The 27114-nt window shown below is 44.0% G+C and overlaps 1 protein-coding gene across 1 annotated transcript in view; it reads left to right on the top strand.

Moving 5' to 3' along the window:
* NARS1 (asparaginyl-tRNA synthetase 1) overlaps window positions 1-27114 on the top strand; it is a 191492-nt gene that overhangs the window by 142054 nt on the left and 22324 nt on the right. Inside the window, exon 13 of the mRNA XM_069220041.1 lies at window positions 16230-16361. Coding sequence (XP_069076142.1) covers window positions 16230-16361 — 132 coding nt within the window. The remainder of the gene's footprint in view (window positions 1-16229; window positions 16362-27114) is intronic.

Here is a 27114-nt window from a genome sequence, read left to right as displayed (position 1 = left end):
ATACAAACCTCCCCCAACGGACCCTGTGTTTATAACACAGCAACTGACACCAGATTCGGTGGTTGTGGGAGCAGCAAGAAAGAGGGCAAACTCTCAATCATCAGACACACCACTGCCTGACAAAGAGAGTAGGAAGTTTGATGCAGCGGGCAAACGAGTGGCAGCACAGGCAGCCAATCAATAGCGCATCGCAAACTCGCAAGCCCTACTGGCTCGCTACGACAGGGCACACTGGGACAAGATGCAACACATTATAAAGCACTTGCCCAAGGAACACCAGAAACGTGCCCAACAGGTTGTTGAAGAAGGACAAGCAATTTCCAACAACCAGATAAGGTCCGCATTGGACTCGGCAGACACAGCAGCACGGACAGTCAACACTGTGGTAACCATTCGCAGACATGCATGGTTACGGAGGTCAGGATTTAAACCGGAAATCCAGCAAGCTGTGTTAAACATGCCTTTTAACCAGGAACATTTGTTTGGGCCAGAGGTGGACACAGCAATTGAGAAATTAAAGAAGGACACAGACACGACCAAAGCCATGGGCACGCTCTACTCCCCACAAAGCAGAGGCACATTTAGAAAGCCACAATTTAGAGGGGGTTTCGTACGCAAATACCAGAGCCTTCCACCTCACAAACCAGACCCATCTATCAGGGGCAGTACCAGAGAAAAGGGTTTCGAGGCTCATACAGGGGTGGACAATTCCCAAGAGCAAGGGGAAAATTCCAAAGCCCTAAAACAAGTCAAACCAAACAGTGACTTCAATGTCACAAACCCCCAGCACTTAACACCAGTGGGGGGTAGACTTACTGCATACTACAAAAACTGGACAAACGTAACTACGGACGCATGGGTCCTAGCCATTATCCAACATGGTTATTGCATAGAATTCATAAATTTCCCACCAGATGTGCCCCTAAGAGCACACTATGTCCAAACAACACTTAGACCTGTTACAACTAGAATTCCAAGCATTGTTACAAAAACAAGCAATAGAATTAGTACCCAACCATTAAAAAGGAACAGGTGTCTACTCACTATATTTCCTAATTCCAAAGAAGCACAAAACGTTGAGTCCCATATTAGACCTCAGAACACTGAATCTCTACATCAAATCAGATCACTTCCACATGGTAACACTTCAAGACGTGATTCCCTTGCTCAAAAAACAGGACTACATGTCAACGTTAGATCTCAAGGATGGATATTTTCACATACCCATACATCCTTCGCACAGAAAATACTTAAGGTTTGTAATACACGGCGTGCATTATCAATTCAAGGTGTTACCGTTCGGGATAACAGCAGACCCAAGGGTATTCACAAAATGCCTTGCAGTAGTAGCCGCTCATATAAGGAGACAGCACATGCACGTATTCCCATACTTAGACGCTTGGTTAATAAAAACCAGCACTCAACAACAGTGTCTTCTTCACACGAAATACGTTATAGAAACTCTACACAAACTAGGGTTTTCTATAAATTACCAAAAATCACATCTGCAGCCATCCCAGATACAACAGTACTTGGGAGCAACACTCAACACACAAAAAGCGATTGCCACACCAAGTCCACAAAGGGTACAAGCGTTTCAGAATATTACATTAAACATGCAGCCAAACCAACACTACCAAGTAAGGTTTGTAATGAAACTTCTAGGCATGATGTCCTCATGCATAGCCATTGTCCCTAACGCAAGATTACACATGCGGCCCTTACAACAGTGCCTAGCAAAACAATGGATGCAAGCACAGGGTCAACTCCAAGATCTAGTGTTGATAGACCGCCAAACACACTTCTCACTTCATTGGTGGAACCCTATAAATTTAAACCAAGGGCGGCCATTCCAAGACCCAGTGCCTCAAGACGTGATCACAACAGATGCTTCCATGATAGGGTGGGGAGCACACCTCAACCAGCACAGCATTCAGGGACAATCAACAAAAACAACTGCACATAAACCAGTTAGAACTGTGGGCAGTGTTTCTAGCATTAAAAGCATTTCAACCACTGACACATTGTCGTCATGTTGTCGGTTTTGACAAGAATGTATTACCTCAACAAACAAGGAGGGACACACTCGTCACAACTGTGTCTCTTAGCACAGAAAAATTTGGCATTGGGCAATTCACAATCATATTCGCCTAATAGCACAATACATCCCAGGCATTCAGAACCAGTTAGCCGACAATCTCAGTCGAGATCACCAACAAACACACGAATGGGAAATTTATCCCCAGATCCTACAAGATTACTTTCTACGCTGGGGAACACCAAAAATAGACCTATTCGCAACAAAAGAGAACGCAAAATGCCAAAACTTCGCCTCCAGGTACCCACACCCTCAGTCCAAGGGCAATGCGTTATGGATCAGTTGGTCAGGGATATTTGCTTACGCTTTTCCCCCTCTCCCACTCATTCCTTATCTGGTAAACAAACTAAGTCAAAACAAACTCAAACTAATACTTATAGCACCAACCTGGGCTCGCCAACCGTGGTACACAACACTGCTAGATTTATCAGTAGTACCTCACATCAAGTTACCGAACAGGCCAGACCTGCTAACACAACACAAACAGCAGATCAGACACCCGAATCCAGCATCGCTCAATCTAGCAATCTGGCTCCTGAAGTCTTAGAATTTGGACACTTAGACCTTACACAAGAATGTATGGAGGTCATTAAACAAGCTAGAAAACCTACTATAAGACATTGTTATGCAAACAAATGGAAAAGGTTTGTTTACTACTGCCACAATAATCAAATTCAACCACTACATGCTTCCGCAAAGGACATTGTAAGTTACTTATTACACTTACAAAAGTCTAAACTAGCATTCTCTTCTATTAAAATACATCTCACAGCAATATCTGCCCATCTGCAGATTACACATTCAACATCGCTTTTTAGAATCCCAGTCATCAAAGCATTTATGGAGGGATTAAAAAGAATCATACCCCCGAGAACACCACCAGTACCTTCGTGGAACCTTAATATTGTAATAACACGACTCATGGGACCACCATTTGAACCCATGCACTCTTGTGAAATGCAATACTTAACTTGGAAGGTAGCCTTTCTTATAGCTATCACATCACTTAGAAGAGTAAGTGAGATACAAGCATTTACTATACAAGAACCCTTTATACAAATACATAAACATAAAGGGGTTCTCTGTACAAATCCCAAATTCTTACCAAAGGTTATATCACCATTCCACCTAAACAGTGGAACTCCCAATCTTCTTTCCACAACCAGACTCAGTAGCCGAAAGAGCCTTACATACATTAGACATAAAAAGAGCACTAATGTATTACATTGACAGAACAAAACAGTTTCGTAAAACAAAACAATAGTTCGTAGCCTTCCAGAAACCTCATGCAGGTAATCCTATATCCAAGCAAGGCATTGCCAGATGGATAGTGAAATGTATTCAAACCTACTATATTAAAGCAAAAAGAGATCTACCTATTACACCAAGAGCGCATTCCACTAGGGAAAAAGGCGCCACAATGGCTTTTCTAGGAAATATACCTATGACAGAAATTTGTAAGGCAGCCACATGGTCTACGCCTCATACATTCACAAAACATTACTGTGTAGATGTGTTAACAGCACAACAAGCCACAGTAGGACAGGCTGTATTAAGAACATTATTTCAGACAACTTCAACTCCTACAGGCTAAGCCACCGCTTTTTTGGGGAGATTACTGCTTATTAGTCTATGCACAGCATGTGTATCTGCAGCTACACATGCCATTGAATGGAAAATGTCACTTACCCAGTGTACATCTGTTCGTGGTATGAGACGCTGCAGATTCACATGCGCCCTCCCATCTCCCCGGGAGCCTGTAGCCTTTATAAGTTGAATGAAAATTGTAAATTTGTAAATAAATACTATTTTAATACACATCATGTACATACATACTTACTCCATTGCATGGGCACATTTAGTATATTCACAACTCCTACCTTCCTCTCTGGGTGGAAAACAATCTAAGATGGAGTCGACGCCCATGCGCAATGGAGCCGAAAGGGAGGAGTCCCTCGGTCTCATGACTCGAAAAGACTTCTTCTAAGAAAAACAACTTGTAACACTCCGAGCCCAACACTAGATGGCAGGATAATGCACAGCATGTGAATCTGCAGCGTCTCATTTACAACGCTCGCACCCACCATCCACTGCGGGCATAACGGTTATTAGGAGGTACTACTGGCTATTCAGATTCAAGCATGTGAATTTGTGAAAGATCCAATACTGGATAAGAAAACACGTTACTTACCTGTAACTACAGTTATTCAGTATTGGTATCTTTCATAAATTCACATGCGACCCACCCTCCTCCCCTTTGAGGCTCACATTTCCTTTCCATTACATATTCTTCACTATTGTGCTAGAAAATCTGAGGGAATGAGCCTCTTTGGGGAATATTCTAGAGGGTGCTGGAGCCTGATTAGTCATACGTAAAGTTTGGTTCTTTTTTTTTTTTTTTCTTTTTTTTACAAAAGGACATGGTTAGGCTATATGTGTGATTTTGCTAGCATTATAGCCTATGGAAATTTTTACTTACTGCTTTTTTTTTAAATATACTGTGGGACTCCCACTTCGACGACTGGGAGATCCAGATTCAAGCATGTGAATTTATGAAAGATACCAGTACTGGATAACTGTAGTTACAGGTAAGTAACGTGTTTTGTTTCTAGTTTAGGGCTCTGAGTTTCAACAAAGCATTCATAGTAAATATGAAGTACAAGTACCCACCTAACACAGCTATAGTGACTGAACAAAAATACCTATTTTGCACTCTATCTTTTCCTGATCTATGTGGGAAATGTGACCAATAGAAAATATGGCAAAGTCTCAGTTTTCCTTTGTGGGCTTTCTTCTATGTCATTTAACATAAAAAGAACTTCTCTGCCAGGAGGAATCTTGTTGCTCTCCCTCCTAACGAATGCCAAGTACTAACCATTTCAGAATCCTGCCCATATTACTCATAAGTTGAACACGTTAGGATAGTGCTAAAACTGTTCTGGAGAGAAAGCCATTGTTTCTGAACTCGCTGCTAAATAGGTTCTGCAGTTTTGAGACTTAGGTTTGCATTTGTGTCCTTAGAATCTGCACTAACCTCTTCTAGTGTTTTATAACCTCTGAACCACCAGTCATTTTCAGTCTCTACTCTTACTTGTGGGTGTCTGATCTCATGAGTATTTTGTTTTTCCAAATGGACCCGCCCAGTATTGTCCTGATTCATCAACATGATTGACAGAAATGAGTGTCAATAATGAACCTCGCAAGATATGCCTCTGGTGTCTTGACTTGGGGCACAATTCCAAGTTGTGGTAAAATTGTGCCTCCATGCACCCAAAGGAAATCCAGGAACTGTGAAGTGAAGATATGTCACCAAAAAGTCATGGACCTCTTGTAAGTCCTGTTAATGCTCCAAGTTGAGGGTGCAGACTTGTCTTGATGCTGTTCCCACGACAGGTCCTCTTCATTGTACGTCCAAGTTTAAATCTATGAAGAATCAGAATAAGAAGTTGAGGCAGGCTCCCATCCCAACCCAACCCACCGTCTCTATCAAAAGAGAAGGTAGGAGGGTGTCAAAGTTCAGTTAATCTCTTGCTTGTTCGGTGCTAGACAACTAGTCACAATGTGACTGAATTTTCCAGGCCATCGGTGACGCTGTAGCGGATCAAGGATGCCATGGTGCATACTGTTTCAGTTCTCTTCCAAGACAGTCTGGCAAGCCTTCGGATCCATAGATGCCTTTAGTCTGGTTACCGCCAATGAGTTCATCCTCTGCACTTTCTGAGCGTTTCATGCCCTCCTTGGGTTCCACACCAACTTTAGTGCCTATTTACACTCCAACTCCAAAATGTTGCTGGTTCTTTCATCATCAGTGCAAGTCCCAGCTTCAACAGGTTGAGCCATAGTCAACTTTGGTGTCCAACCCCGGTCCAAATCCATCTTGACCACAACCAAAATCACACTTTGACTCCTCTCCAGGGCAACCAGTCCCCCTACACTCTGAAGTAAAATACTTCCTGTTCCACTAGGCCTTCCTCAGAGCCTTAATCACCTTTTTAGCTAGAATTCTGATCAACCGGATAGTAACAATGGTGATGGTTTACTCCCACACTATAATGACAAAGATATACTTGTAACAGGCCAGTGGGTTTAATACCTCATCTGCCACAGAGCTGGTTTCGCTATTGAACCACCACTGAGGGAGATTCCATCATTTGCTGTAGTGATCAGACGTGCAGCTGAGGTCTTGGCCTACAACTACATTTGGTTGAAGTCAAGACAAATGTTCTCACTGAGGCTTTACAACTGGTTCAGCCTCATCTGAGCAGTTAGTTCCATTTAATGAAACCTTGACTGACACCCTCACGGGTACTTGAGCGAAGTCTTGCTGACCAGTGAAGAGGCACGCGGCCAGGCTCCACAGCCTGGTGCCGGACAAACCAGACTTTCTTATGCAGCACCAGACTCCAGAGAATTTGGTGATCCAGACTTCCATCAGCAAAGTCAACCCTTATATAACATGGTGACTTCATGACCCCTCCAAATAGGGAATCAAAAATTATTGAGGTGTTCAGGAAGATTTTCTTTTCTGCCAGCTTGGCGTTGAAGTCTTTCAATGCAGTCTTCCTATTCGGTTGTTATGTACATGCCCTTTGGGAAGTGGATAGCAAGATTTTGCTGACTTCCTCTGAGGAGTTTTGGGCACCTTTGTCTCAAACAATTGAAGATAGCCAGGAGACAGCAAAATACATCATTAGGGCTGGCCTAAATTCTACTGCCTATTTGGGGCTTGCAGTTGGCAGAAGTGTTGTGCTCCACCAACATACATCAATACAATCAACTGGCTTTTCCGGGGTCATGCAGTTGTCTCTAATTGAAATGCCTGTTGATGGTGTCTCTTTGGTGAAATGCCTGTTTCAGCCCTCAAATGCTTCAACCAAAGCAGAGCCGTAACATTTTCCTTGGGCTTTTCTATTCCTCCTCCAACAGTTTCCTAAGCAGCCCAACCCTTCTAAAGCAACTCTAAAGGGCTGTCTTATAAACACCATCAGGCCCCGCCATCACTACAACAGTTACCCCAGCCCTTTAGAGGACATGGGTGGTTATCCAGCAGACATTGTGCAGCTCACCAGGGACACAATTCTACCCAGCCCTCCACTTCTGTAGAATCAGCCTCCAAGCTGCATTACTTAACTGTTAGCAAATTGGTGTGTGATCAGTCACAGTCGCAGGCCAATTGTTCCTGGGTTGATAAATTGCCTTCTGTGGGTTCTCAGCAACTCTCAGACGGCACTCCTGGGTTCAGCAAACTCTGGTGCAACTCTGTGTGTCAGGTCTTGGTGCTGCACGGTGGCGGTGGTAGTGGCTTGAAGGCTTTGGACTGCCAGCTTGCCCCAGCAGGCTTCTTCAACTGTTGTGTCCTTGTGCTGCGAACAAGAGGCCAGTCTTCTGACCTTTGGAGTCTCTTGGCTTGACTGGACTCTGGAGACCCCTTCTCCTTGTGCGGGATACAGCCGTCACAGTCCTCTCTTTGCTATCCAGCAGATGCAGTTTTCGATGGTGCAGCCTCTCTTTGCTGGTCCCTTAGCACAGCAGGAAAGTCCTTCGGTCCTTCTTTCAAGTTGGTTGATGTAGGAAGTTGGCTCTGTATATACTATTTAAAAGTAAGAAATAGTGTGCACAGAGTCCAAGGGTTCCCCTTAGAGGTAAGATAGTGGCAAAATTAGATAATTCTAATGCTCTATTTTGTGGTAGTGTGGTCGAGCACTAGGCTTATCAGAGGGTATTGTTAAGCAATTGTTGTACACACATAGGCAATAAATGAGGAACACACACTCAAAGACTTACTCCAGGCCAATAGGTTTTTATATAGAAAAATATATTTTCTTCGTTTATTTTTAGAACCACAAGTTCAAGATTTGAAGTAAATACATAAAATGCAAGGTACTCCATACAGGTAAGGTAGGAACTTTGAATTACAGCAATATCATATACAGCCTTTGTTAAAATGGCAATAAGCTATTTTAAAAGTGGACACTGCGAAAATCAACAGTTCCTGGGGGAGGTAAGTAATAGTTAGATTGTGAGGTAAGTAAAACACTCACACGTCTCAGTTCCTGGGCATAGGCAGCCCACCGTTGGGGGTTCAAGGCAACCCCAAAGTTACCACACCAGCAGCTCACGGCCAGTCAGGTGCAGAGGTCAAAGAGGTGCCCAAAACACATAGGCGCCTATGGAGAACAGGGGTGCTCCGGTTCCAGTCTGCCAGCAGGTAAGTACCCGTGTCCTCAGGGGCAGACCCGGGGTGTTTTGTAGAGCACTGGGGGGGACAAAAGTAGGCACACAAAAAACACCCTCAGCAGCACAAGGGCAGCCGGGTGCAGTGTACAAAATGGCTACTGTCCTGGAGGGTGGCTACACCCTCTTTGTGCCTCCCCCCTGTGGCAAGGGGGACACATCCCTAATCCTATTGGGGGAATCCTCCAAAACTAAGATGGAAGATTTCTAAAGGTAGGGGTCACCTCAGCTCAGGGCACCTTAGGGGCTGTCCTGACTGGTGGGTGACTCCTCCTTGTTTTCCTAATTAACTCCTCCAGCCTTGCCGCCAAAAGTGGGGGAAGTGGCTGGAGGGGCGGGCATCTCCACTAGCTGGGATGCCCTGGGGCACTGTAACTAAGAGGGTGAGCCTTTGAGGCTCACCGCCAGGTGTTACAGTTCCTGCAGGGGGAGGTGTGAAGCACCTCCACCCAGTACAGGCTTTGTTCCTGGCCACAGAGTGACAAAGGCACTCCCCCCATGTGGCCAGCAGCTCGTCCGGTTGTGGCAGGCTGGCAGAAACTGGTCAGCCCCACACTAGAAGTCGGGTTGGTATTCAGGGGGCATCTCTAGGATGCCCTCTGGGTGCATGTTACAATAAATTGCACACTGGCATCAGCGTGCATTTATTGTGCTGAGAAGTTTGATACCAAACTTCCCAGATTTCAGTGTAGCCATTATGGAACTGTGGAGTTCGTGTTTTTCACAAATTCCCAGACCATATACTCTTCTGGCTACCCTGCACTTACAATGTCAAAGGTTTTGCTTAGACACTGTAGGGGCATAGTGCTCATGCACATATGCCCATACATATGGTATAGTGCATCCTGCCTTAGGGCTGTAAGGCCTGCTAGAGGGGTGACTTACCTATGCCACAGGCAGTGTGAGGTCGGCATGGCACTCTGAGGGGAGTGCCAAGTCGACTTAGTCATTTTCTCCCCACCAGCACACACAAGCTGTGAGGCAGTGTGCATGTGCTGAGTGAGGGGTCCCCAGGGTGGCATAAGACATGCTGCAGCCCTTAGAGACCTTCCCTGGCATCAGGGCCCTTGGTACCAGGGGTACCAGTTACAAGGGACTTATCTGAGTGCCAGGGCTGTGCCAATTGTGGAAGCAAAGGTACAGTGTAGGGAAAGAACACTGGTGCTGAGGCCTGGTTAGCAGGGTTCCAGCACACTTTCAATCAAAACTTAGCATCGGCAAAGGCAAAATGTCAGGGAGTAACCATGCCAGGGAGGCATTTCCTTACAGTTGAGGTCTGGGTGCCAGAGGTGCCCCCTTATTGTCGGAAAGTGCATGGTCAGCATGTAATCCTGTACTCGTCATTGAGGCGACCAAGTCTTTCTGAGGAAAAACAGTAGTTTTGCATGTTTTCTGTCAAGATATGTCCAGTACACGTCCTTTCTGTGTCTCCTGCCGTAGGACTCCTTAGGCCTGCCAGAAGGTTGACTTACACAGATGTATGGGGGAAGTTGTGGCTTTGCCATTGTTTTCAATGCAAAATCGAGCTAGCAGTGCATGACTGCTCTAACGGTCTGCCTGTGGCGGACTGGGTGACTCTGTTTACGTGGGGGACCTTGAGGGTGCCACAACCAGTGCAGCATCCCTGGGGTACCCTTCTGCACCCATAGTACCCATCTGGGTACCTGGGTACCATATGCAAGGAACTTTACAAGTAAGTTAGCCATTTACAGTTGGGTACAACCAGTTCAATATACACTTTAGGGTCAGTGCACTAGCACTGAGGTCTGGTTAGCAGGCCTCATTGCACTTTAGGAGTCAAAAACCAGAACCATCAATCCAAAAACCTGGGGGTGACCATACATGAAGCATTTTCTTACAGTCCCCCACAGACGTTACCTGCTGTTCAAGACCAGGAGCATTTTCAATTTGCCATGCTTCCCTTCAACCTTACAACCCCCATATGGATGCTCACAAAAGTGGTGGTGGGAGTCGCAATCCATCTTCAGAGGTTGGGTATACTAGTTTTCCACTACCTCAACAACCAGGTGTTGATGGCAGGCCTGCCACAGTCAGTCATAGAGGACATCCAGTCAACGGCGATTCTCCTGACACCTTAAGGGTGCTCGATCAATGTGCCAAAGTCACACCTGACACCTTTGCAAACCCTCTCTGTAAAAAAATTAATTATTATTTGGGCTGGATGACTGCTCACCACAAGGAGTAATCACAACCCTGGTCAAGGTGGACCCTCAAGGTCACTAAATGAACCTGAGCTCAATCCCCTAGTAACTATGGCACAGAGCAGACAGTCCTAACATAGGGCAATGTGTAAAGTGTGTATGCAGTACTAAAACAGCAATAAAGGAAAAATTCAAAACAATAAAAATCACAAACCAAATGAGTAAAATGTAATGAAAAAAATAATAAAAATACAATAAGTGTAACTGGATATATGAATTTTTAAAGTTTTAAGCAGAAATAGCACCAAAAAAGTTGGGTAATAATGATAGCTTATGGTTGTGGTAGAACAGGACCTAGGCCCCTTGACGTTGACCACAATGGGGTGTGGGTCAGATACATTAACCAGGTGTGGTATTAACATCTGTGTTAACATCTGCTGTACACCTGCACCTTGCCTAGAATGTCTGTGTGTTAGATAGATTAGGATGTAATAAGATCATTTAGAATGGATAGAAATTAATGTAGTTGAGGGAAAGCTAGAAGCATTTGAAACGGTTAAATAGGATCTCCTTTTATAAGAATAAACTATCTTGACTTTGATCTGTGTTGATTACAGTCGTGCACCAGCTTTTACACCTGGTTTGTGCTGGTAAAATATTTTACCTTCTGACTTTTGTCCTTTAAGTCCCAATCATCCATAAATATATACTTCTAAAGCTCCCCAATACGCTAGCTAAGGCACTTTGATACTCACTTTAGTGTCAGGCAGATGCCAACAGCAGGGTCCAGTCTAGGTCTAGTTGCTACCTGTCAGCCGAGTACTTCCTGGAAATGGCCTCTTACAGCTTGTTGTCTTATTAGCCAAACAGGAGATCAGCCAACTAGCGCTTGGAGTTCACTTCTTTGTCATGGGTACAAGACGCAGCAGGACCAGTCCTTCAGGCCTCCCTCATGTCACACACCGCAGATCCAGTCCTGGTCTGATCTTCCACTGACCCAGAAAGTGTTCTGAAGAGGGTGCCTGAAGATGGCATATTTATGTCTGGCAGTAGGGAGTGGGTGGGTGTGACTCCTGACCCATTCTAACCAATGGGGTAAAGTTTCTCATGCTCTGATCTACCTACTTACTGCAACAGGCACAAAATGCAATGTGTCACAGCATTTTCAAACTTGCAAGAGTCTTCAGCTACACTAAACTTGGTGTGTGTTGGGGACGGTTAGTCAGGGAGTGAACTGTGGTAATCCTTGTGTCCTAACATATCTGACTCTAAAATCCAGTTTGAAGTAGGCACTATACCCACAACAAACCCAGAGAAAGGAGTCTGGTAGGAGAAAAGCAGGGTCCTTTAACAACTAGATAGGGGAGCTTCAAGAATTGGCTTGGAATCTTATTGTCTCTTCTATGAAGTGCACCCCTATGAAGTGCACCCAGTGGGTTGTATGTGACTCGAGACCCATCATGCAAAATTTGACACTGCTGTCAAAAGGAGGCCCCCACCTTGCATAGTCTGTAGGGTTCAGAGGAGTAATCCGTCCGGTCAGGTCAGCATATTGTTTGCTTCTGGGAGTCATTTCACACCTGTTCAAGGCATGTGTACAGGCTGAGAGATGGCAGAAGCGTATGCTAGTTAGCCGTTCGATATTTCGGGCAGGTAAGGGCTAACTTTCTAAAAGTTGCATTTCCTTAATATGTATTTAAAATCAAGTTACATCACTGAATTGGACTATTACAATAGTGTGTTAATTATGTTTCTGTTTTTTCCCCTTCCTGAGTTATCAGTCTGGACACCCAGGCCGGCAACAGTGAAAATAGCTTCTAGGGCCTTGTCCCACATTTAAATACCATGTCCCTTGACGTGTGGGCTACAGTGCTAATGTAGGGGTGACTTAGTAATATTTCAAAAGGTTTTTACCTGTCACAGTGGATTATTTGAACAAGTCTCACTGTAGGTTTACATTGCAATAGGTACACAAGAGAGGCCTGGATCCATGTTTGCACTGCCACTGTAGTGGATGACTTAATAGGTCCACAAGTGACATTTGCCTCTCAGGCCCTGGGTGCACCTGTTACAAGGGACTTACAAGCATGTTAAATGTGCCAAATAGGAACACACCAATTTAATCAGAGTTAAAGGGGGACCCAGGCACTTTTACTCCTCTTTAACAGGGTATACTGAAAAGGGAGATTTCTTGCACTCTGTTTTATAGAGCCTGGACTTGGTAGAGTTCTGGGCTTTTCCTCCTTTAGAATGAGTTAGGAACATTTAGGCGATGATCTGGATGTTTCATCCACAGTCCTGAATCTTGGTGAGTTCTGAGGCTTCTTGGCCCATTGGCCTCATGCATCTTGTTTGCCACTATACCAGGTTTCATATGCAAGCTGTGCAGTCTTATCTCAAGTCTCTGTGGGCCTAGCTCCAAGGAACCCTGTTGAATGTTCTGATTTCAGAGAAGACTGCATAAGATCTGCAGTGGTGGCTGCTAGACTGCAATTTGATTTGTGGAATACCCTTCTTTGTTCCCAACCCGGAGCTGATGCTGGCGACGGATTGTCCCTGCTGGATTGAAACCTGCCAGCGGAGACCTGACTCCACATAGATCTGCTGGAGTTGTGGGCCATCCCTCTGGTGTTGAAATCCTTCCTGCTGTTCATCAAGGGAAGGCCATTGCAGAGGTTCCCACTGACTGCACCATAGCCACATGGTTCTTCAACCAGAGTGGAGTTGGCACTGGGACCTGTGCCAAAAGGCCCTGTGCCTCTGGAATGTCTGGAGCATCATGGCATCTCCCTGATCTTGAACCACATGGCAAAATCTTTACACGCCAAGGTAGGTGACTTCAGCTGATGGCACATGGTGGATCACATATTTTGCGGTTGAATCCCAAGTGAATGCAGGAAATCTTCTAACAGTGGGTAAAGACCTTTTTGTCCCAGTCAAGAATGTGCAGGGTCAAAAGGTCTACCAGTTGGCGTTCCCAAGAACACGCTCTTTAGGAGACCTATTCAGGCTAGAGTGAAGTACAAGACTCCTGTACCCCTTTCAGCTGCTGCCTTTCCATCACAGAGCTCTGAAAAAGGTCTGGAATGACCAGGCGTAACTCACCCTTGTGGCCCAAGATTAGACCAGAACAGTGTGGTGCCCAAAACTTGTGGGTATGAGCATTTGTCTTCTGCTCAGGCTACTTCTTCGAGAGGATCTTCTGTTGAAGCGGCATGGCAGATTTCTACACCTGAGCAATCTGTTTTCATGGGTGGAAACTGAGCAGCAGCAGTTCGAAAACCAAACGAGGTTGTGGATGTCATCCTTGCAGCCAGCCATCCCTCTCCAAAATCTATGTATGCTGGGTGCTGGGGCAAATTTGTGACCTGATGCTGAGTAAGCAATACAGTCCCTCTACAAGCCAAATTGTAGGATGTTTTGTTGTTTGTTTTATCTTTGCCCCAGCAAGGTTTTGTAGTGGGCACTATTTAAGGTTATTTGTTGGCTCTATTTTTTTGCGTTTGCCGGACCAGCTGTCCTCGTCACCTAATGTGATGCAGTTCATTAAAGGTTTGATGCACGTTTCTTCCCAAACTTTTTGTAATGCAACAGTGAGATCTTAATTTGGTCCTCGAGTTCTTTGTATACCCCCTTCGAAGCAGCCTCAGGAAGGACTCCTACCACAGTGTTAGCACATGGAGTGCCTGTTCTTGACATCCATCAGGCCACAATGTGGGTGTCAGTACACACATTGACAGAGAGCTACTGCCTTGAAAGCCAGATCTAACAGAAAGTGCATTTGGCCTGTTCGGTCCTGCAGGACTTATTGGTCTGAGCCACTCCGCAAATCCTCTACCATATGTGTGTGTGTGGAGAAGGTGAGGGGATAATCGGGGGGGGGGGCAAGTGGTTTATAAATGTCCCTTGAACTCAGCCTTGTGGTTTATCAATTTAATCAGAGCCCCACGATGGCACTATAGGCCCATATGACACAGTTACAGCTGTATATTTTCTGTTGTCTCTTTATATGTACACTACCCTGGCAGCGATAACCCCATTGTAGGTATGGTTGAGTCTGAGTTTACATAGGAAACCTTTTTGATTTCTTAATAAATTGTGCTTTGTTTGACAAATCTGCATAAAACGTTCAGAATAAAGTGCATCTGCTTTGGGACCTGCATGGCATGTTTCTTGCATATCTCTTAATGAGGAGTCAACGCCATTTCCCAGTTTAATTTTCCATATGATTCTTTACTCTTCAGTACAGAAAACATGGCTGAATCAAATTTCACCAAATTTGACACAAAGGTAGATCTTAACTCAAGGATTGTGCTCTTCTTGATGTGGTGCAAGTACATACATTAGTTTTATAGAACTTGGCATTTAAAAAGGTGCTCAGGATGGATGTGAAAAGGTGTTTGGTTTTTTCTGTTTAGTTTTTGTTTAATTTTGGACCCTTGGAGGGATCCTTTGGCATCTGTGGTTCCATAATTAAAACAAAAAAAATACTCTGATTGGATTGGCTGAGGGAGCATTGTCTTCCGGCATTTCAGTGCCTTGGACCAAAGAAACATCAAAAAGTTGTGACTACAATTACAAGATGTGTGGAATAGGTCTTACATTCTGAATGTAAAGACATTTGAAAAGTGCAGATTTGTGGATCCTCTTGTACTGCTATAAGCACTGTAACATTCCCACACTACCTTCCCACCCCATCCTGGCACCGAGATACCAAGCAAGTTTCAGAGACTGTTGATGGATTTGTTGTATTCTGGGAACCTACAAGAGTTCAGCATCAATGGATCTTAATGGGTTTAGTGGAATGTAGTGTTCGATGGCATCTGTCGCTGTAGATACACATGGTCTGCATTAGCTCGCCATCTGGTGTTGGGTCGTTTTAGGGTGAGATGTTAAGAACTGAGGGCCCTTACTAGAACAAGCATTGTGAGAAGCACAGAGTTTTTACAATATTGCCTTTTCTCGCCAGAAGCCAGTTATGTTATGGTAGAGCAGCAGAGATCTTTGCCTAGGGCCATTCTGGTAGCTAGGTTGTGTTTTATGAGCTTGAAATCCGGAGGCCTTAGGCATAGTGATTTAGTGCAGTCCAACTTTGAGGTTACAAAGGCTTGATTTGCCCTCCTAAGCTGGACGCTACGCAGGAAATCCCTTAGTAAGCGTAATTGCTTTTCTGAAGCTCATGAAGAACTTATTCCATGATGGGTTTTATTTTGCAGTTGAAAGTATTGTACAACTGTGAAAAAAGGGGAGACATGATCCTATGTGCTAAAGGGGAGACATGATCCTATGTGCTGTAAACTTTGTTAAATTAATTAGTAGTGTTGTACAGTTTTAAGTATTTCATATGTGTAGCAATATGATATAATTAGTATGTTGTGAGAAATGATCTCTAATCCCAGTTTTCTTATCCTATTTAATTACGCGATTCTAGGAAAGTTAGATTCTAGATTGCTCAGTTAGTTATGTGCCTTGTAGGTAGCACTTAAAAAATCTAACTTTACTGTACTTTTATGTATGTGATTTTGGAAAATAGGAAAACATTGCATATATAGCAAGTATTTTTGTGTTTGCTTGGAATGTTGTTTCATAATGTACCAATTAGTACATTTGTATACTAATTGGTAAATAATGGCATATACAAATCTGATACTATGTTTTAATATTAATATGAAAACCTCTAAAAAATGTTGTGGTGATTTTGCTTCTAATTGTTTATAATTTGTGTACTTCCTCAGGACATTCCAGAAGCTCCTGAGAGGCTGATGACAGATGCTATTAATGAACCTATCCTGCTGTGTCGGTTCCCTGCAGAGATTAAGTCTTTCTACATGCAGAGATGTCCTGAGGATCAACGCCTCACTGAATCAGTCAGTATATGTTGCACAAGTGTTTAACTTTAATTTCTGCTGATTTGGGGCAGTAATTAAAAAAAAGAAATGAACACATTTATTTTTATGCTAATTTGAATATTCTCTTATTAAAAAAAAATATATCGAAAAGGGTGAAATTATGTATAAATGTTAGTTATTTCAACCTCCTCCCCCATGGTTTAGAGTGGCAAAGCACCTTTTTAGTTCTCTGTATTTATGCTTTCTCAGAAACATGATTCAGAATAATATTAAACTAGGTGGTATACAGGAATAACAGACTAGACCTATAGAATAGTGTAAAATATGTCCTGTGAAATCAGAATTTGCTGCATGAGTAAAATACACTAATTTGCAATTTAGGATATATTGTCTCATTGCTGGATTCAAAATTGTGTTGTAATGTAAACTTTTCTACTGAGAGAAGCCTCTTTGAAAACTCAACAGATTTTGATATGCTGTTTTTCCCCAGCTCTAGCTCCATACTGTATCACCTACCCCCTAGCAAACATATGCACAATTAATTTTATTACCATAAGCAACAGCATCAAATGCAACTCCTCCACACCTCTTAAATGGACCAACCATTCCATCCTATTACTTGGACCAACCATTCCATCATCCACTACTAAATTAACACACCTCGTCAGTAACCCTACAGGTTCAGCATTCCAAGCCACAGCTGAGGCATAATCATGGAAGCAGCCTCATCAGTGCCTTCAGCACGGATCAACCTAGATCTACAGACAACCTCAACGAGGACATCAACAACTGGTTCAAGACTTGCACAAAGTCACTCGCACCCAACAAGCATAGTAGATCAAACAAGCAGGCCAGCTGGTACACAGAAAACCTCCAAGACACCAAGCAAGACTGTAAACAACTAGAAAGGAAATGGAGAGCCACCCACAACACCACTTACACAGCTACCTAGAAGGGTACACTCTGATGCTATCAACAGCAAATAAGAGACACAAAAAAAAGCACTAGTGGACCTTATCAAAGGAAGCTCCAACAACTGCAAGGAGATCTTCTCTATCATCAAGAATTTCACTTCGCCCTCAGCCACTGTCAACATCACTGCCTCCCAACAACTCAGCGACAACCTATCTAACTTCTTCCATAGCATACATCTACAGCAACTTCGCCCATCAACCCAACTCCAGAGAACTAATCGCTACCTACCCATCATCAACCAAGACAGCCACCTGACCGAGTGGACAACCCTCAGCAGAAATGACACAACAACAGTCATGCGGACCATCCAGTCGGGCCCCAACAGACCCATGCCCCCAACACATCTACAACCTGGGAACATCACCAGTCAGCACCACCCTGACCCACATGATCAACAATTCCATCACGTCCGCCACTTTCCCGATGAGTGGAAACTTGCAGAAATCCATACCCCCCTCAAGAAGCCGACAGCCATCTCAAATCAACTGAACAACTGCTGACCCATCTTCCTGCTCCCGTGTACACAGCCACATGAGAAGGCCATCATAAGCAACTCATAGCCGACCTCAAATGTCACCATCTTCAGGACAACTCTGTCAGTATTCAGAAAACCACAGCACTCCTCGCGGTCACAGACAACATTTGAATCATCCTGGACCGAGGAGAAACTGCGGCCCTCATCCTGCTTGACCTGTCCATGGCTTTCGACAGTGTCTCCCGCAACACCCTCATCAGAAGACTGGTATACAAGGATCCGCCCTCAAATGGTTCTGTTCTTTCCTCATGAGAAGAAGTCAAAGGGTCAGGCTGACACCCATTTCACATCACACCAAGAAACCGACATGCAGACTCCCACATGGATCGTCCCTCAGCTCCACCTTTTTCAACATATACATGACACCGCTCGCCAACATCATCTGATCACAAGACATCACTTGCTACTCCTATGCCGATTACACCCAACTCATTAGCTCTCTAGCTGACAAGATAGCCAGCAGCAGAACCAACTGCATGACAATGGTAGCAGAGTGGATGCAAACCAACTTCCTGAAGCTCAACTTGAACAACAAAACCCTTCTATGGAGACCCCACCTGGTGGCTGTTGGACCTAGATCCAACACCCACAGACCACGCAAGAAACCTAGGACTCACCTTAGATGATGACCTCGACATGATGGCTCAAAGTTAGCGCAGTGTGCACCACCTGCTTCCACATCCTAAGTATTCTGAGAAAGATTTTCAAATGGTTGGCTCAAAACACCAGATGGACCATCACACAAGCACTCATTACCTGCACGCTGGACTATGACAACATTGTCTTTGTTGGAATCTCCGAATATCTTCTACACAGACTCTAGACCATCCAGAACAGTGCCGCAAGACTCATACTTGACTTCCCACACCACAGCCACATCACACTCACCTCAGAGAGCTTCACTGGCACCCAATTCACAAGCACAACTAATTCATACTTCTCACGCACACTTTCAAAGCCATAAACAACACAAGACCTGAATACCTAAATAGACGTGTAGGAAAATGCCACTGTTTGCATGGTTATCCCACCCCCTACCCTCCCCCCCACCACACACACACACACACTTACACACACTTTTTGCCTCGTGTTGATGCCAATTTTGATTGAAAGTGTGCTTGGGACCCTGCTAACCAGGCCCCTGCACCAGTGTTCTTTCCCTAAAACTGTACCTTTGTTCCCACAATTGGCACAGCTCTGGCACGCAGTTAAGTCCCTTGTAAAAGGTACCCTTGGTACCAAGGGCCCTGTGGTCAGGGAAGGTCTCTAAGGGCTGCAGCATATATTATGCCATCCTGGGGACCCCTCACTCACCACATGCCCACTGCCTTGCAGCTTGTGTGTGCTGGTGGGGAGAAAACGGCTAAGTCGACATGGCACTCCTCTCAGGGTGCCATGGCCACAAACCTCTACCTGTGGCATAGGTAAGTCACCCCTCTAGCAGGCCTTAAAGCCCTAAGGCAGGGTGCACTATACCACAGGTGAGGGCATAGCTGCATGAGCAATATGCCCGTACAGTGTCTAAGTCCATTCTTAGACATTGTAAGTGCAGTGTAGCCATGTTAAGTATATGGTCTGGGAGTTTGTCATAACGAACTCCACAGCACCATATTGGCGTCACTGAATACTGAGAAGTTTGGTATCAAACTTCTCAGCATTATAAACTCCCAGTGTGGGATTTATTGAAAAATACACACAGAGGGTATCTTAGAGATGCCCCCGTATGTTAGCCCAACTGCTAGTGTAAGACTGACCAGTCTGTGCCAACCTGCCACTTTCAGATGAGTTTCTGACCACATGGGGTGAGTGCACCCCCCTCCCCAAACACAGCCCCACTTTTGGTGGCGGCAAGTCTGATAGGAAAATAGGGGAGGAGTGACCATCCCAGCCAGGACCACCCCTAAGGTGTCCAGAGCTGAGGTGACCCCCCCGTGCAGAATCCACCAACTTGGTTTGGAGGACAGGTCCAATAGGGATAGTAATGTGCCCCCTTCCCCAAAGGGAGTGGGCACAAGGAGGGTGTAGCCACCCTCAGGGACAATAGCCATTGGCTAATGCCCCCTGACCCTATCACGCCCCTAAATCTAGAATTTAAGGGCCTCCCTGAACCCAGCTCACCAGATTCCTGGTGACCTCTAGAAAGAAGGACTGCTGAGCTGAAATCCCAGCAGAGAAGAGAAGACAACAACTGACTCGGCCCCAGCTCTACCGGCCCGTCTCCTGCTTCAAAAAGCTGCAAAAGAAAAGCAACATGTTCTGCAGGTCCAGCAACCCCTGAAAAGCCTTTAGGAGACTGCCTACATCACAGAGGACCAAGAAACGTCCGTGTCCAACCAGAAAGAAGAAGAAACTGCTTCTAAAGGACTCCCACCTCACTCCAGAAGCATGTGTCCTGAACCACTCTGCACCCATCCCCCATAGCGGTGTCCAGGTGGCCCAACTATCCAGAAAGGACCCACAGGCGATTCTGACCGAGTGTCCACCCTGGGCTGACCTCTCCACCCCTCCACGACAGTGCCTGCAGAGGGAATCCCGAGGCCCCCCCTGACCACTACTGCCCGGGATGAAGATATCTGACGCCGGGAGAAGCACTGCATCCACAGCCACCAGACTCGAGAGAAACCGACCACCGGTGCAGCTACGACCAGCAGGCGACCCTCCTCCCTATCCAGTCGGTGGCTTGCCTGAGAAGCCCCCCTGTGCCTTGCCTGCAGTGCCTAAGTGACCCCCGGAGTCCCCCCATAAAGTTTAATTGAAACCCGACGCCCTGTTAGCACTCTGCACCCTGCCGCCACTGTGCTGCTGAGGGTGGGGGGGAGGAGTGGGGGGAATTAGTGCCTACTTGGGGCCCCTCCAGTGTTCCTCTGAACCTCCCTGGTCTGCCTTCCGACAAATGGATGCTTACCTGCAAGCAGAACGGAACCAGAGTACCCCCTGTCTCCATAGGGGCCCATGTTATTGTGGCTCTTGTTTGACCTCTGCACCTAACCGGCCGTCTGTTGCTGGTGCTGGGTGCTTGGGGTTATCTTGAATCCCCAATGGTGGGCGACCTACGCCCCGGAGACTAAACCTGTAAGTTTGTTACTTACCTAAGAAACTGTACTTTACTTACTTCCTTCAGGAACTTTTGAAAATTGCAGTGTCCACTTTTAAAGTATCTTTTTGCCATTTAAAAAAAAAAACAGTGTATTGTCGATTTGATTCAAAGTCCCGAACTTAACTATGCAAAGTACCTTTGATTTAATGTACTTACCTGCAAACTGAATGTTGTGGTTCTAGAAATAAATTAACAAAATATATTTTTCTATATAAAAACCTATTGGTTTGAATTAAGTCATTGAGTGTGTGTTTCCATGTATTGCTTGTGTGTGTACAAAAAAATCCTTAACACTATCCTCTGATAAGGCTAACTGCTCACCCACACTACCACAAATAGAACATTCGTATTATCTATTATTGCTTCTGTCAAGCCTCTGGGGAACCCATGGACTCTGTGCACACCATATCTCATTTTGCTATAGTATATACAGAGCCAGCTTCCTACAAGACGCATACACTTTAACCAACTTGCCAAACACTTATGCTCTGCCTCACTCTCGCACACTCAGCAAAAGAAAAACTGGAAGTCGCTCATTCCCCTACATCGCACCCAAGGCATGGAACATTCTCCTTCAAGACATCAAAGCTGCCTACTCACTTCTTGTTTTGGACAAGAAGCTTAAGACCTGGCTTTTCTTATAAGCATCTTAGTGACCACACACCTGCCAAGCACCTGGACACCCGTTTGGGTGATTAGTGTGCTATGCAAATCAACATAACAACATGATTAAGTATCCTTTGTCAAAACATAAATATTTTGCAACACTGATCTATTCTAGATTCAAATGCTGTGCATTACTCCATCTAGTTTTTAGGTCCTAGCCTACTCGAAAGTGTAGCTGTGTGGCTTGTGAAAGACATTTTGTGGAATTTCAGAAACTTGATCTGGGAATGCATTCTGTCTGGTGCTTGCAGTTGGCTTTGTGGTTTGTAAGTCACGTTTCCTGGATCCCATTTGCTGGCTTAGGCTCCCTTGCTCGTGTTTGTCCCTGTCCAAACTAAGGCTGTGTTTACAGAATCCTTCCACAAACTTGTTTTTTCTTGGTAATAAACAGGCTTGTAAATGTTATCTGGTCACATCACATTTGCTGGTCACCTGCTGTGCATTCAAAGTCGGAAGTCACATGTCAGACGCTGTCTTCAAAGGGAGCATGCTGTTTACTTTGCTTTTGCCTAACTTCAAAGTTGAATGTTTATAGGATTCAGGAATGCAGATTGCTTTCCCCATGGAGTAGGGGGTATTCACGGATTTATCTGCAGTGGATCACAATGGGCACCGACTGTTCAGTCTTCATGTGATGTAACACCAAGATGTGCTACTGCTGCCTCTTTGGTCGATGCACATGGACACTGTCTCATTCTAACACGGTAGGGTCTGGGCTTAGCACAGTCAACAGGACGTGTTTTTAATTTCAATTTCCTTCCGATGGACCTGATCTCCCTAGAATTGCTGGAAAGTTTGTCTGTCCTCTCTGACCTTGACTCACTGACACCTAAGGGCAGGCCAAGGTAGCAGGTAGCTACGGCCAAGAGTTGTGAGAGTATGTAATTTCTGGAAAGGTTGCTGTTGGTTTCCTTTGTCTTTTTTATGTTCTCGGCTTCAAGCTAAACCGATGTGAAGTGTTACACGTTGCCACTGCTTACAATAAGAAGTGCATATATTCAGCCAGATCCTGATTTTGATATGCCCATTTAATAGATAGTGTACGGTATTTGCTCCCTGCTTAACAGGAATGGATGTGATAACGCGTCCCTTTATGATAATTTATTACACATCAGGACTCGTTTCAGGCAAATGAATCTTTTGACCCAGTTGAGAGACATCTTAAGACGAGATAGCTAATCAATATGTCAATCAATACGTCAATGTCATCAATATTTATCACAACAATACATTTCAAGGTCATTAATCAATTCAAAAACTACTACCATGACCTTGCAGTCATGAATAACCACACCAGTTTAGTAGAATTTTTATGAGTTTTATTCCCTATTATTTACAATTCTAAAAGCAGGGGCGTTAATCTCAAAACCAAGAAGCATAATAGCATAGTCACGATATGGCAACTTTGATAAGATTTCATTAAGACGAGAAACACAAACATTAGAACATAACACGGCGTGAACATAGATCAATTTAGCAGAGTGCCAATAACACGTCAGTTCAACAAAGCATAGTTTTGGTCGTTTGTCTATTTGTGTCCGTTTAGTGAACACCTGTCCTAACCACTGATTAGCATTAGCATGTTGGGCTTCATGCAAAACGATTTAGAACACCAATTTGGAAAACATCTAACTATGGTCTCTGTCAAAAGTAAGCAGTTGGTACCTAGAAAGGAAAAGCAAACAGACAAATTACAAATGCATTGTCATAATTACCCTCCAAGGTTTAGGTCAGCACACAGGTTCAGTCTTCGTCTTCAGGACATCAGTCAAATCGCCATCAGTCAGAACTCCGCTCCGGGGCAAAAGGGGCACTTCCCTCATAAGGAGGTAAAGTGTAATATGGACAATCTAAGGACAAAGATGGTTCTAAACGAACCAATAAGTCACCAAACAGAGTGACAAAGTTTCTGGATAAAATCAATAGCATTCCCTAACCCACCTAAATGGCTCCCCTTGTCATGGGTTTTTATCCCTTTTTCATTGTACATTCCCCTAAAATTCTATTGGACATCTGCTATAACCCACTATCTTTAACCTATCAAAAAATACATTAGGTCATTTATCTTTCACCCCATATTATTTTACAAGTCTCTCATTGGTTCTCCTGTTCGCTGTCTTCAGCGGTGGCATGTCCGGTATGATTTCATCTTTCTGTAGTTCTTTGCACATCTTTTGGTCAGTAGCTCCATTGTCTTCACAGGTTTGAATGACCTTGAACGTTACATTAATCTACACTGTTTCAATGTGTTTTAATATCACCCTACAAGCAATGAAGAATGCATGAGAACGGATCTAGCATGGTTACATTCAGCTTCTAGTTTGAAGAAAATAAGGGGTCATGTCCTTTTGCGAGTCAGCACACTGCAAGATAGGAAAAATACATTTAATATGAGAGCCAAGCAGCTAAGCTTCGGCTCATGCTAACTTAAGGCCTACAAGGATTTGAGCACAAATTCAATTACACAATGATTAATAATTAGTATAGAACCTATTTAATATAACATTTTATTAACATTTTAGTCCTCATTATTAGTCCACGTATACATTGGCAGCCACTCCCCGTGGTCACATTTCAAGTGCGTGTTTAAGCAAAAAAAATTCTATTCCGTTTTCTATGCTGCATTATCACACATTAATATATAACATTTTATGTTAATATAGATTATATAAGCTACGCTCTCTCAGATGTTAGCTTGATGCAGCAGGCTCTATTCAAGTCCAGGATATAGGTGTATGCACTTAGGCCCACATTCGGGGCCTGATTACAACTTTGGAGGAGGTGTTAATCCGTCCCAAAAGTGACGGTAAAGTGACGGATATACCACCAGCCGTATTACGAGTCCATTATATCCTATGGAACTCGTAATACGGCTGGTGGTATATCCGTCACATTTGGGACGGATTAACACCTCCTCCAAAGTTGTAATCAGGCCCTCGGTCTTTTAAATTATTTTGGATTTTTGTTCGCAAACGCCAGTTTCCCCTTGAGTCTGGATTCCGAGATGTGCAGTGATTATTGCAGTGCAAGCTTTGGCTAGCAAAAAACATTCATTCGGAGGTCGAGCCCTCGGAACACACACTACTGCGCCTGCAGCGTCCATTCCAAGGAGCAGAACTCAGAACCATGTGGCAATACCACGACCCGCAGTGTCAGATTCCCCAACTGCGTCATTAACACAGGAAATACCAGACATTTCATAATGAGGTCCTTGCTTATCTTTGTTTTGGAGAAGATAGTCTAATATACGTGCAATACACAGAGCTGAACAAACCTTCAACCAGTTTATCTTTTGGGTATTCAATGATGACTAAAAATGGCACGTTTGCCTCCTCTCCTTAAATTGAGTTATGGTTCCTTTCGAGACTGCCGCGGACAACGGTGCTTAATGGAGTGGCAATCATGCACAATGTATGCTGATAACTTTAATTTGATATTTGTGTACAGCGGATGTGATGACCTTTAGGTATAGTTATGGTTGCATTGCATTTCAATAAGAAAGGCAGTTCAGTCGTGTAATAAAGCTCTTCGGGCACTACAAATGTAAAATGTGATTGACAATTTTGTGATGTATGGTACACAATGTAATACTTTCCACTGGAAAATATTACTTTTTTGTTATCAGAACATCCTGTGTACTGTGGAAACTGCCCACTGCCAGAGGACAGTACGTGGGCATTGTGTTTCACAAGACAGGTTGCATTATTAGTTTCTGAGTGGTGGCATACAAAGCCTTAAGTAGCTTAATATTGCAAAAACTAATCTATAATGATGCAAAGTATGTGCTAGAAACCTCACTCCCCCATCTTGTGAGAGCCACCGTTAGCCAGAGTTATTTCAGTGACATAATTCAGCATTTCAAAGTTTGTTCATTTGCCTCCGTGTTTAAGAGCTCTAGGTACTATCTGCCATGGTTTCAGGCGGCACTTTTTAGTGAAACAACCCCTTCTGAAGCCTGAATCATACTATTGTGCATGTATTGTAAACCTCCAATATACTTTAGCATTCGTCTTCCATTTCTGCATGTCCGCTTTCTCTTATAATTATTACTTATTGTAGATTTCCTGTTCAACTTCTTTCTTCTGAGTTAATGTTGCTTCTAGTTCCAAGGACAGCTTATGTCCTTTCGTTATCCCCAGCTATTTCCAGTGCTGCAGTGCATTTTTGCCTCAGGCCAATTATGTCCCATTTTGACTAGTGCAAGGCCTACAAATATATACCATTCCCGATAAGATATCCAGCCTTGTCTGGGTAAAATACGGGTATTTATGTGGTGTAGCTGAAAAAAAATGTTTTTAGACATCGTCCTCATCCGTAGGGATGTGCCACATCATAGAACCTATTCCTTTACAATCTCGTGAGGCATGGCACTGGAATGCTGACCTAAAATATTTCATCCATGCTCCTGTATCCTCCTCCCTCCTACCCACTATTTAATGTAGTACCAGTTATTGAAGTGTAGTGTCCTGTATCTCACTCAATGCAACCTTCCACTAAAGAGGCAGGAGCTCTGAACAAAAATTGTGTAACAGTAGAATATCTGAGTTTATTTACACCTCCTTTTAACAAGACGTAAAACAGTAGGGCCTTAACTTACAAGCCATCCATGCCATTTGTTTCTGTCTTTAAAAGCCCAGTAGGTGTCCAGATGCACCTTTTAAATAAAATTGTCTCCCAGATCTATTGTCAATATTGTTATTACTTGTATTCTGAAAATATAGGGGCAGGTGCTCATCATAAGTGCCTACTTTAGTGGTCCAGCATTACCTGTTGCTACAAGCCTCAGGCTGCTGCACTCAGTTGAAGTACACTACAGCAGAGCCAACATGGTTTTCAACACGCATCCAGTAAGGATATGTGTATAGTACTTTGATATAATCTTCATATTTTTTCCATTTTAGGTATCCCCGTTTGAGTTTTTCATCTTCGGATTAATACGTTTTAAATGCAAATGCAAAATTACTAATGCCGTTAAAATATTCACTTCATTGAAATATGATAATTCATATTGCTCAGATATATTCAGGTTTATTTTAACATGACTCAAATAGTTTTAGGTCACAGCCTACCAGACAGTGCAGCTGTCTGGTTTGCTAAAGACATCTTGGAGGCATTCAGAAGGTTGAATGCCTCCAAGATGTCTTGGGAATGCTTTCTGCCCATTGCTGGTTTGTAACTCAAATTTGTCTTTCTTTCCATTTGCTGGCTTTATTTGTTTTAGGCTGTCCAGCTTGAGTTCTTACCTTCCCTACCAAAACCATAACCTTATTTGCAGTATCCTTCTGAGTCCTCTCTTTCTGTAAACGGGCCTGTAAATCTTGTTTTTATCTCAACACTTTTGCTTTGCATTCAAAAGCAGGCGTCAAATGTCACGTGCTGTCTTCCGAGGGTACTTATTTACTTTTTTTCCCCCTGACTTCAAAGTGAGAGGATTTATGTGACAATCTTGCTGGATACTGGGGATAGGAAAGCATATTTTTCTAGCACATGAAAACATT

Source organism: Pleurodeles waltl, chromosome 1_1 (assembly GCF_031143425.1).
Source record: "Pleurodeles waltl isolate 20211129_DDA chromosome 1_1, aPleWal1.hap1.20221129, whole genome shotgun sequence".
In the NCBI taxonomy this organism is placed as follows: domain Eukaryota; kingdom Metazoa; phylum Chordata; class Amphibia; order Caudata; family Salamandridae; genus Pleurodeles; species Pleurodeles waltl.
Note: the sequence above shows the minus strand (reverse complement) of the source record. Positions and strands in the feature narration are given on the sequence as shown.